This window comes from Rattus norvegicus, chromosome 4 (assembly GCF_036323735.1).
Source record: "Rattus norvegicus strain BN/NHsdMcwi chromosome 4, GRCr8, whole genome shotgun sequence".
NCBI lineage: Eukaryota > Metazoa > Chordata > Mammalia > Rodentia > Muridae > Rattus > Rattus norvegicus.
In genome coordinates this window covers 70,689,556-70,702,667 of record NC_086022.1, presented here as the reverse complement: position 1 = coordinate 70,702,667, position 13,112 = coordinate 70,689,556, and the positions used below count along the sequence as shown (strand labels likewise).

General features: G+C 41.7%; 1 protein-coding gene across 1 annotated transcript; it reads left to right on the top strand.

The window, feature by feature from the left end:
* The first annotated feature begins 2,799 nt into the window (after window positions 1–2,799).
* Window positions 2,800–11,295, top strand: Moxd2 (monooxygenase, DBH-like 2). Its single transcript, NM_001109229.1, has 13 exons — window positions 2,800–3,087; window positions 4,207–4,353; window positions 4,832–4,993; window positions 5,236–5,319; window positions 6,166–6,333; window positions 6,523–6,625; window positions 6,798–6,964; window positions 7,785–7,876; window positions 8,122–8,218; window positions 8,357–8,416; window positions 9,762–9,892; window positions 10,661–10,778; window positions 11,053–11,295. Exons 1-13 carry the CDS (start codon window positions 2,800–2,802, stop codon window positions 11,293–11,295), a joined length of 1,860 nt encoding a protein of 619 aa, NP_001102699.1.
* The last annotated feature ends 1,817 nt before the right edge of the window (window positions 11,296–13,112 follow it).

Sequence of the window (13,112 nt, the reverse complement as noted above, 5' to 3'; positions counted from 1 at the left end):
GCCTCTCACCATAAGGTTGTGTCTGGTGTTAGCTTGTCTTGCTGTTTCTGACAGTGGCTTGACCCTCCTGTAAGCCTGTGTGATAGCATTCCTGTAGACCTGTGTTGGGGTAACCAGTGCTTGCTGTGGTGGGAGACCTGGATTCTGATGATGCCAAGTATTCCTGTTTTCTGTTGCTTAGGTTATTGTGCTTTCCTCTGGTCATCTGGTTATCTCTGATGTTAGTTGATCTTACTGTCTCCGACTGGAATTTGTCCCTCCTGTGGGCCTGTGAGCCTGTGATCTTAGGAGTGAGAGCAAGTACTCCTTGAAGACCAGTCCTCTCTGGGCAGGTTTCGGGTCTGGAGGGCTGTGGGACAACCTTATCTCTGGGCACAAATGTGTCTACTTTTTTATTATTGATTTAGTTGTTTTAATTGGCTTATTGAGTACAAGTGACTTGGGCTACTGGCTTTTGTTAGGTCTCAGTCCTGAGACAAATGGCTAGCTGAGTTGCTTATTTAACATATCAAAGTGGACCTGGATGCCAGGTTCACCCAGCATTCCTTAGTCCCTACCTATTATAAGGCATGACCAGCATACTCACCCTCTACCCTTAACTTCTCCAACTCAGGGGCCGGGCTGCCTTTTCTCAGCTACCCTCCCCTATAAATCCAGCCATTTTGCTATGCTGTCCTTTTATCTACTTTTACCCTCCTGGCCGCTCCTGTCCCCTCTTTTTAGGGTCAAGTTCAAAACTTTTCCAGATGTCTCTGACTATGGTCTCCCTTATATGTACAATAAAAATCTTCTGCATATTTTGGGAATAGTCATGTCCTTCTTTTAATTGCTTTTTTCATTCAGCTACGACCCCCCCCAAGTTTGATAACACTTTCACCCTTCATTTTTTTTATGGTATTTATTTTTGAAAAGAACAAGTTCTTCCAGCCTCTATAAATCTCTTTAAAAAGCAAAATAAACTCTTTGAGCTTTAAGAGCCAGGAAGAAGAGGGTAGAGCAGAGATTCCCTGTGTCTGAAGTCAGTGGCTCCTAGCTCCTCCTTCAGAGCTCCTTTCCTAAGGACAGCACTCTGGCCAGCCAAGCAGACTCCAGGATAAGGGAACCTGGGCCCTTCTCAGTTTACTCAGCTGTCTGTCCTAGCTTCAGCTGACCCCTCTTCAGCCTAATCCTCTAAGAGATTGGGATCAGAATGTCTCTCACACTCTTGTTATCTCCCTTGCTAACCTTCCTGCCACCCAAGGTCACTCCAGGGATCTGCCTGTCCCCCTCTTATCTTGACCAGCTTGCAGTGCTGAGCCAGGTTAAGCCTCTTGTTTCTAGATCAGATGGCTAGCTAGCTCCTCAGCGTTGGAGGTCATGGCTACCTCCTTGGAACATTTCTCCACCCCCACCTGAAACTGCATCTTAATCACTACTCAAGTCCACACCACAGTAGCCAACAACTTTAGCAGCTTTTTGAGTTCAGTAAGCAATTCAGGTGAGGTCTTAAGGGTATGCGTCTTCTCTGTTGTCTAGAGAACTTCAGGACATGCAGTGGGGATCCAGTGAAAAAAAAGATTTATCTCCTCAAGTCAGGAGACAGGAGACATTAAATCTTGTATGGCACAGATTTCTTCCTCCCTGAGAATTAATCAGCAAATGACACTGATTCCTTCCACTATAATACACGATCGTGGCAAAGCACTCAGAGGACTGCTGTCCTAGGAGTGTCAGCGGCTTGAGGAAGTAATACAAAGTACGTAGATGAGACAGGCTTCCTCACAGTCTGCCATTCAACTCCATCACTGACAGACAGGGTACGCGACCATACCCTATTGATGCTACTCCTTCCTGCCCCACTTATCTAAAAATTAAATGAGCTGGAATTGTCATGCAATTAAACAAAGTTGTTTCATTATGACCTATTGTTCAAATATTATTTTTGGGGCTTTAATTGTTTACATAATACCAAGGCACTTGAAAGTACAAAACCTTGGCTAAACCTGTAGGGGGAGAATAATTGAACTCTGATTTCTTTGAAAAGTCACTCATTTTTGCAGTACAGAAGCACAAACTGTCCCACAGGCAAATTTACATGTTTCTCATTTTCCCCCCTTTCTTCTTCCCCTCACTTCTTACTCCTCTGTATGAATTGCTAAAAATCGATACTGCCCAGACTTGTCCAACTTTGTAGAAGTCTTTCAACTCTAAGTGTTCTTCCTATGATTAGAAACACAGGTTTCTGCAGGAGACTGAAATTATAGTCTTTCCTTTAACACCTCTCTCTCTCTCTCTCTCTCTCTCTCTCTCTCTCTCTCTCTCTCTCTCCCTCTCTTTCTCTCCTCCACTGTACCAGGAAGTTAAAAGGATATACTTCTGTTCCATGGCCTCCATTCTACACATCGACACAATGGTGAAAGACCACAAAACTGGGGTGGGGAAGGGTGTATAGGTTATTACAGAAGTAGGGTAGATATGGAGGAGCAGAGAGGTGGAGGAAAACTGAGAACCTCCCTGACTCTACAGGTTTCCATCAGGCATGACCCTATCATAAAGTTGTTATGGAAAACTGTATAACTCTTTCCAATTTCACATTAGGTCCCTGAATTCAAATAAGACAATCCTACTCTGTGTCCTCCCTGTACACTTCTGGCTCAAGTTATGTAAGTGGCACCACTCTGTACACAGCGGATAATCAGATCAGAAGAATACCAACCTGTTCCTCCCCCATGGCACTGTGCCAGGCACAAGTATAGATGCATATAAGTCCGGAGCTCTTGAGTGTCGTCTTTAAGAAGGCTGTTCCAGGCCCCATGAGCCATGGGCTATTTTCTCTTCTTCAGGCTTTTCTTACTTTGGGTCCTGGCAGCCTTTTCCCAAGGCAAGCGCCTTAGCCCTACATCTCCCCTTCGTTATTCCAGATTCCTAGATCCTTCCCATGCTGTTTTCCTGCGCTGGGACTTTGATTATGAGACTGAGATAATCACATTTGAACTGCAAGTCCAAACAACTGGCTGGGTTGGCCTGGGCATCACAGATCGCTACACGTTTGTGGGAAGTGATCTGGTAGTTGGAGGTGTCCTACCCAATGGCAATGTCTACTTTTCGGTAAGTCTAGGAATAAGCAACTTGTGTTGAGTTGAAGATGGCTTCATGTCCATAGTCTCCAACCTCTAACCCACAGAAGAGCTCCTTCCCTGGGTTGAGGATGGCTTTGTGTCTAGAAAAGAACTTTTCTGCAAACACAGCCAAGCACTGAACTCTAGTTGACTGCAGATTTCTCCCTACAATGATACTATAGCACTTCAGTCTGTGTCTTCTAGGCCACTTGTCTGCAGACTTTAAAGAGAGAAGATTTTATACTGTAAGAGTCTAATACAACTTACTTTCTAGGATCACAGTAAATGCAGGTCACCAAAAAATTTTCATTATTAGAACAGTCTTTCTCTCTCTCCAGTGCCCTTACAGTCACTCGGGTGGACCCCAGCATGAAATTGTCTAATAACATAATGATAGCAAAAGAAGCAAAAATGTTAAGCACTTTTGTTTTAAGTTCTTGTCATTTTAAACCCCATAGCATCACTGAGAGGGATTACTATAATCCATTGGTTCTCAACCTTTCTAATGCTATGACCCTTTGACATACTTCCCTATGTTGTAGAGACACCCAAACATAGAATTATTTTTGTTGCTATTTCTAACTGTAATTTTGTTATTGTTATAATTGTAATGCAAATATCTAAAATTCAGGATATCTGATATGTGATCGCTATGAAAGTGTCCTTTGATATCCCAAAGGGGTCACAACCCACAGGTTGAGAACCACTGCTATAATCTGCCTTTTACAAATGCAATATTAGTTCATTTTTCTCCCTAGATTCACATATTCAAAACTCACAATCACAGCTCTGAACTGTACTTATATAGTGTTATACTCATCACAGTACACAAAAATGTATAATCAAAGCATCACGAGAATATACAGATAATTCAGATAATAAGTTTTTCTAAAGATTTCAATGATTATTAGAATTTATGAATCTAACATTTGAAGTGAAAATAGTAAAGCCAGGTGGTAAAATCTCCAACAGACATGTCTTTCTTAGGAACATATCTATTTGTGCAATGTAGGTAGGTGGCTTCTGTGATTTTAGCATATACTTGCTGTCCCAAAGCTTAATTGTTTGGGATCCTGGTTCTTTCTTCTTAATTATCACTGGACCCCAGGATCAGCACCTTCTGGATGAAGACACTCTAGAACAGGATGGGAGTCAAGATGCTGAACTCCTAAAGCTCACAGAAGATTCTGTCTCGACCACTATGCGCTTTTCCCGGCCCTTCAGATCCTGTGATCCACATGATCATGACATTACGGTAAGATGTGAAAAAGGGGAAAAATTAGCCACAATCAGCATTTCCTAGAAAGATATAGTCACCAGAGAAATGCATCCAGTTATAATTCATAGGACTTTTATCCTTAGGTCTTCTTGGGTACTGTCTAGTTATATCACCTCTTAATATCTGCAATGATTTCTTGGAATGGTCTCACCCAATGACTAAGTGCCCCATTGTATTCTTCCGCTATTAAAGGACTCTGACCAATTCCACTGAATATCACTGTTTGGAGTTTGAGTTTGGTTCAACCTTCTTATTCTGCAGGTGTAGAGAGAAAGAATGGGAAAGAGTTAAGCACAACAAATGAGTTCAGCTCAGAGGTAGAACTAAAGCCACATTAATCTTGTCTCATTATTCTTATTCTACTGTGTAGATGAGTGTCACACATAAGAAACTGAATATAGATAAATCCAAAGTGCTGTTGAAGTTAGGCCTTCAATGTTTGTGGTACCCATAGAGTGATACCATGAGGGTCCTGGCTGCCTATGGCCTGGATGACATACCAAAGATGAATCGGGAGCGTACTTTTGTCAAGTCCATCTTCTTGCTTCAAATACTACAATATGATGATGAAGATGCCCCTGAAGACACTGTCATCTATGACTTGAAGATCAGTAATGTAAGACTCCACCATACCATATTATCTGCCTCTACCTTCCTCCATCTCCCCAGTCATCCTAAACCCTTCATCTTGCACCCAATATTGCACATTCCTTAGACTAAAATTACTATGAGTCCCATTGACCCTGTGAGAAATCCCAATCTAGCCCTAAGATGAACTCTGCTCCATAACTTGTCTATGTCCCTGCTTTTGGGGGACCCTCATTCCCACTCCACTCAGTATTTTGCATCTTTCCCCAGTTCCTCATTCCAGAGGAGGATACCACATATGCCTGCACCTTTCTCCCGCTCCCTATTGTCAGCAAAAAGCATCACATCTACAAGGTATGTGAACCAAAAGACAAAGTCCATCAAAGTAGAAAGGGCACTGTAGTGAAGCAATGGGAATGTTGGAGTCTAAAGATTGAAAAGGTTGCTGTGAGGAAATAACAGAGAAGGAATGTTGGGTAGGGCCAGGTAGAGTTTTATAGGATTGGAAGCCACATAATTTCCTGGGGACAGAACTATAACTACCAAAAGTATTTTATTCAAATGGACGATATTCTGACAGAAGATAGTAATTAGTATATTTTTGAAAATAGCAATTTCAAATCCTATCGTGATCCCAGAATTATTTTCTTTTAGCAACAGAGCTATTAAAAACAAGAAAGGGATGTGGCCATGCACTGTCAACCCATAAGAAAATCAAGTCAGAGTGAAATCAAAATCAGTCTTCTAGTTTTTTAACTGTTTTTAATTTAGGCCAAATACAAGAATATAATTTTACAAGTTCCAAGGTATTGGGGGCATTTAAAAAAATAGATTTCAAAGGAATGTGGATACATATATGCACTAAAAAATAGATTTCAAAGGAATGTGGATACATATATGCACACTGTGAACTGACTGAGGTCACTAAAAACAGAATCATCAGAAGGTCCCTGGTGACTGAGCACTGTGAGCTGTGTGCCCAAGAAATGGATTTAAAGAGGTGGGGGTTGAAATGTATTTAAGAGATAGTCTAGTAGAGTTTAGACAAGGTGATAGGTTCCAGGGAGAGAAACAGATGAGGACAAACCCGGAGTAGAGAATGGCATAGCTTTGGGAAGCAGGAAGGACTGAATAATAAGAATATGATGCATATTATGAATAAGAATCTTAACTATCATATACCCTCCTTTCTCTGTCCAGTTTGAACCTATATTGGTGGAACGCAATGAGACAATGGTGCATCATGTTCTCGTGTATGCATGCGGCAATTCTAGTGTACTCCCCACAGGCATCGGTGAATGTTACGGAGCAGACCCTGCCTTCTCCCTCTGCTCCCATGTCATCGCAGGCTGGGCTGTTGGGGGCCTTGTAAGTCCTGAGATGGAGGCATTTTGTGACAAAGGGGTGCATGCTGTTAGGCAATGGGCTAATGGAAGACCTGGGGGCATAGAAGTTCTGAAAGAAAGGTTAGAAAACTAGGGCATATCCAGAGCTTGGATCCAAGCATCTCGTCTCTAGCCTTTCGCACATCACTGCCGTGTTTTCCAATCACCACAGAGCTACCAGTTTCCAGATGATGTAGGCATCTCTATTGGAACCCCCTTTGACCCTCAATGGATCCGACTGGAAATTCACTACAGCAATTTTCAGAACCTTCCTGGTGAGTATCCAAAAGACTTGTGAGAAGGCAGCTGGTGGAAACAACTGGTTCCTCTGAATGTGGGAGACATGTAGCATGGATGCTGGAGTCTGTTTGTCATCACCCATTCCAGCTTTCCTGAACATTTTGACCCACTCCCACACTCTGAGGAGAGTATTTCTTTCTACTCTAGGTATCCGTGATACCTCAGGGATGCGGCTGTACTACACCTCGCACCTTCGCAAATATGACATGGGAGTCCTCCAGCTGGGCATCTCAGTTTTCCCTATTCACTTTATACCCCCGGGTGCTGAGGCTTTCTTGTCCTATGGGCTATGCAAGACAGACAAGTTTGAAGAGGTGAAACTGAGATGCATGTAGTCTCTGAGATTTCTTGTTCTCCATCAGAGTTCTGGTCTAATTTCGAAAGTCACAAGCCTGAGCCACAGATTTGAAAAATAGCTAAAGCCTGGTGCTCAGAAAAGTGGCAAGCACACATTCTGCAACAGAGAAAATGTGTCAGGGCTTTAGGGGCAAAGAACTTGGGTGAAAAGTGGGACAAGATGGTTCAGTGGAAATAGTGTGAGTGGTAACATCCACGTGGGAAAGTAAGGGTAGAAGGGCTAGAGATGTCGTCTTCTTGGTATGCTTTGACACAACCAATGCAATCGTGACTTCATAGCAGCTGTGGCTGCCTGCAGCAAGCCAACCCAAGACTGGTACCATCAACTCTCCGTCATGGGTCAAGAAGGGGCCTTTCCATGCTAAAGTACTGGCTATTGATGGGTTGTGGGAGAAAGGTAACCATTGTGCTTTCACCAATGATTCCAGAAGGATCCATCAGATAGTTCCAAACTCATGGTCAACAGAGGTGACCCAGTTTAAACTCAGTGGGCACCACACGACAAATCAAAACAAAATAATAGCAAAGTTGTGACTATGGGAAGGAGGCTAATGTGGGAAAAGGTGGGTAATAAGCTTAGCAGAGAGATTAGAGGGAGTGGGATAGTTTTCAGAATATACTTCATGCATGAAATTGTCAAAGAACAAACTCAATGGAATCGAAGCACAAAAAATTAGAACAACTCCTAATCAGACCAAGAAAAAGATGCTATCAAGCATCAACAGAGGAAAAATAAAGATGATTTCTTGACCAATCCAATATGACTTGCTGTTACAGATGAATGGGGCTCCAGTAGCTGACATATATGTATCAGCCTGCCTGCTCCATACCCACTTAGCTGGGCGGTCACTGCAAGCTCTGCAATACAGGTAATTAAAAGCTTGAACCTTTCCTTTCTGTGTATGGTGACAGCTGCTGCTTCTGCCTGATGTTATCCCTGGTTAAGAATAAAAAGAAGCTAAACTGGAGTGAGTGGAATAGACTATGAAAGAAGAATCCTTTATGTTTATTTCATTTGCTTTCCCTGAAAGAGGCCACTTACAGCATCTTTATTGGTCTGGCCTTCTCTGCTTAATCTTTTCATTTCTGTCTTTCTGCTCTTCTCTCCCTCTAGAAATGGAACCCAACTCCAAATAGTATGTAAAGATTTCTCCTATGATTTCAACCTGCAAGAATCTCGGGACCTACCTCATCCTGTAGTGATTAAGCCGGTAGGAACTTGAGGAGGGATAATGGCTGGAGCATGGGAGAGAGCAAGGAAACTAGCTCACTGTTAGCCCAGACGATTCTTAAGACTGTAGCAGTGCCTCTTTGACTTACTCTCTGCTCTCATGCTTCACTGTGAATAGGGGGATGAGCTGCTGATAGAATGCCATTATCAGACGCTGGATCGTGACTTCATGACTTTTGTAAGTGTCTTTGTCCACAGTAGTAGCAATGACTTTAGCCCTTGAAGAAAGCTGCATCCCAGAAAACTGTCTAATAAGTCTGATTGTTCCAGCTCTCTTCTGTATTTTCCTCTCTTCTGTGAGGCTTTTCATCCATCTAAGATAGAGATTCTGTATACTCCCCATTGGTGACCCACTAAGACCATAAGAGGATGTGTTATGGCATCTCTATCTCTTGTCTTCATCTTCTCAGCACAATTAATGAACTTGGAGTCATAACTACCCTGGGTTAGAATGCCAGCATAATCATTTAACAGCTTTATTACCTAGACAAAGTATTCAAAATCTTGGTTTCATTCTAAATTCATAAGGAAAAATAATAATACTATCTCATAAGATGATGGAAATAATTGGTTACAACATGTAGGACAATGGGAACATTACTTCCCTTAGAGTAGATGCTCACATAGAGCAAGCTATTGTTACCATGATTACAAAGAAGCCAACAACTCTATATAGGGACCAATTCAGTGCTTCAGAAAGGATAATGCATGTTCAAGGAAGGAAACACAGCCATACACGTTATTGTAAAATCAAGGTAGAAGACATCAGAATGGAGAAACAGGAATTACTGTTTAGTGTTACTTCATGAATCATAAGACAACACATGTATCATGTGAATCACTATGGTTCTAGACACATCGTCATGCTGAGTTCTGGTGAAGGACAGAAATGACAAAGCCATACATCAGCAAGGAAGGATTAAGGAATAAGGGAAGACATAGGAAATAATGGGATTAGGTTAAGAGATTTGTGGCTAGGAAGAGTTCTCAAAGCAGAGAAGATATTGTCCTACCTACAACTCTTAGACAGCAGGGTCTAACTTTCAAATTGTATTTGCCAGGTCAATAATGGAGGGGAATAGATAGACAGGGGCTTTTGTATGCAATCAAATAATTTGTCTCAGAATAAATTATCATACACACACACACACACACACACACACACACACTATATGTAAATGTACTAGCACATCTGTAGGGAGAAGAGAATGTAATAAAGCCAAGGGTCTGGCTGACACTGGCAAAGTAGTGAGTCTAACCCACACTAGAGGGTAGCACTGGAAATGTCAAAGATAAGAAAGATATGTACAATACACTAAAGACTAATTCTTTAGAAATACTATTAATAATTGTTCAATGGCTGGAAATAAGAAAGGAAGCCATCTGGTAAGGTGCGGTGAGCTAGACCCTATGGGAAGATAAAGAACTCTCTGGAAGAGTGACAACTTTCACAGTTTGTTGGTTGCCTTTTCCCTCTCTGCACACGTTTGTATACCTGTCTCTCCTTCTCTCACCTTCTCCAGGGAGGTGCCAGCACCATTAATGAGATGTGCCTCATCTTCTTCTTCTACTATCCCAGAATTAACATCTCCAGTTGCATGGGATACCCTGATATCATCTATGTGACCAATGAGCTGGGGGAAGAAGCATCAGAGTGAGTCAGTCTAGAAGCAAAAGCCTACAATTGCATGGGAAGGAATCTTGTCAGTAGGTGGCCTAATCACACTTTGCCATTCAACCTTGCTCCATTCAGTGTTGATTCAAAAAACTCTGAAAACAAGTTTGGCAAGAAAGTTTGCATATCTGTAAAGGCATTCAGAGATGCAGATGAAAACAGACCCTTGAAAGTCAGATCACATGTACATAAATTCCTATCTTTCAGGCTTCGCTCAAAAATGTGTTTACATTCATGTAACAACCTTTAAGTAAGTGTCCACTCTTGTGTGACTAATAAGAGGCTAGAAACATCTTTCTTAACAGTCACATATACAATTTTAGGGCAATTGCAGATTTCTTTCTTTCTATTTTCCTTTCTTTCTTTTAAGACAGAATTTCTCACTCTGGCTGTCCTGGAACTCACTCTGTAGATCAGGTTGACCTCAAACTCAGAGATCCATAGGCCTCTGCCTCCCGAGTGCTGGGATTAAAGGTGTGCAACACCACAGCTAATTGCAAATTTACAGAAGCTAATCCAACCACCTCTCAGACCTTATGACATCTATGTCCTTAAAGAGTATCTTTTTTTGATGTCTTAAGTTCTCTCTGATATGTTTTTCCTTATCAAATTCACTAAGAATTTCCATTTACTTAAACAACATCCCATGTAGCTTATGCTAGTGTGGAAGCTAGTGTGGTGTTTGTCGGCATGTTTTGTCTAAGCTGTAAGTCAACACTGTCTCTGCCTTGACCCTATTATCCACAGGAATCCCATGGAAAACCTCATGGTCCTGAATAATGTTGAGTGGACTCCAGAGAACATTAAGACAGCTGAGAAAGCCTGCAAGGAGTCCCAGCAGACAGTATTGATCAAGACGATTGATGTGCGTATCACAGGAGAAGCCACCCTACAAAGTTGAGGGATGGTACTGGGCAAGGCAAAGACAGACAAAGGATAATGGCAGCAGAGATGGGAAGTGTGAATTGGGAGAGGGAGTCACAGGAAGTGCAAAGGCAAGCTGTCACTCTCCTACTCTATAAACGTTGTTGCAGCCTTCCAGGTAGCTTATAAGGTTAGGGTGGCACAGTAATGTTTCAAGGAAGAGAAAGATGGTAGGAATATTTCTGAAACTACTCATTTTTTCTTATCTCCTTCAGGAAGAAGTAGAAAATACAACAGGTTGGATTCCCGATATTATACCAACTCCTCGAGGAGCATGCTTAGAGTCTTCTGGAGGCAAAGTGGAACCTCAGGACAAGACCCCTGCAGGCTTCAGGGCTGTACCAATGGCCCTCTCTGGCTCCAATACTGCTACTCTGAGGCACCTGCCCATGATTACTGTCTTGTTCCTGCAGGGTTGCCTCTCATGGCTCCTTGCAATGCTACAGACTGGAGTATGATTCTGTCTCCTCATAATACCTACTCCTTTATCATGAGCTATGCACACAGCTCCCTGACTTGACCCCTCTAAGTGTCCTTTGTAACATTTTCCATAAACGAAATCATGATACAGTAGGCTCTAGGATTTTGTCCACAATTCACTGTTCAAATCATTCTTAAGGTTTCAGGACTATTGATAAGATCCCATGTTTTATGAGAAATTCTTCCCCCCCAGTCTGAGTGTTAGATGGTGGATTCACTCTCGAAGAATTCCTGCTTTCTTTCAAACTGATGCTATGATTAGGATGAGACTTGAGGATGAAGATTGAGGCTTCTCATTTCTAATGGCAGTTTGTGTCCAGTCTTTTCAGAGGCAATGTGAGTAGGCTATATAGATAAATTAGAGAGAAAAGAGTAATTTTTGGTAAAAGAGGAGACTCTGTGCACATAGAAATAAAATTTCTAAGTATCACATTAAATAGAATTCAACTTGCTTCCTTTGGCATTCTCTTTCATTTGAGTCATTGGTCCAGGAAAAGCAACTTGGAAGCCTCTTGAATTGCCAGGTGAAAGCATCCAGAGGGTTTGGTGGCCCCAAATACAACATGCAACATGTCATCCTTGTCCTCTACCCTTGAGTCCCTTCTGTTGGATTGTCTTTGTTTATCCTACCCCAAGTTATATTGGCTTGTGTGAGTCTCTCACAATGAAGACTGTATCTGGAAACACAAGGTGAATTGAGCTCTGAGAATAAGTAAAAATCAAACTAGAGAAAAGTAAATTCTTATCCCTGCAGCACAGAGCTTGTCTAAGAATTCTATGGGGGAAAGAATAGAGACTACGAACAAACATTTTGTGGAGTATCAGTTGTTATTAAAAGCCCAGGATATTTACTATTTTCTGGCAGCCATGTCTATTAATTCTCAGCTAGATTTAACGTCACTTTGCCAATCTATGAATTGTCTTACTCATTATGTCTTCTAGAAGGCACCCCTACTTTGGGTGTACCAAGGTGTTTGACAGGATCTTAATCCCCTGATGATTAAGAATATGATTTCAGAAAACTCTATATCACAGCTTCAGAGACTGTGATCTAATGTCATAGCCCTGCTTCCTGATGGAGTGGTCCCTCTTCTAACAGTGGCGAGGTGTGCTGAGGACATGAGAAGTAATGAGCTCACCACTTCCTTGGATATGACAATAATTAAGGCTATTCATCCTCAGAAGCACAACACATTCAATTCCTGAACTGGTCAGCACCACTTCCAAGCCTCATAATATATAAACAGAGGTTTTGACCCTTTAATCAAAGAGGATTTTCCAAGTTCATGTCTCTTTAGGATGGCTTCCTAGACAACGTATATTACCCAACAATGTAGTAGGCAATCTCTTCAGAAAAGATTGAATTAGATGCTGATGATCTGGGAAATACGTTATAAGGAAACTTTTATGGTTCAGAAATTTTAAACCATGCGACCCTTAAAATTTATTTTTACTCTAGTATATTTTACCTAGGTATACTGAAAAGTCTTGGATTTGTGATTCAAGGAGGAGGAAATTGAGGCAGATTGACCTTTTTGAAAGATTATTAGAAGAATTAGTAATATTGTAAAATGGTAACAGCATAGAAAGGGTTGAGGCAAGCTCCTTCTTATATGTTTCTGAGGAGGGAGTTTATATCTCACAGTTCATGAACTTACTGCATACAGTCAGGCTATCTCTGATTCTAGGGGGCTGGGGGTGGTGGAAGGGTGATTCTGCATTTCCAGCAATGGTATAAGGGAATCTTGCTAACTTGTGTTTTAGAGGTTATAAGGGAAATAGGGGGAAATAGTAC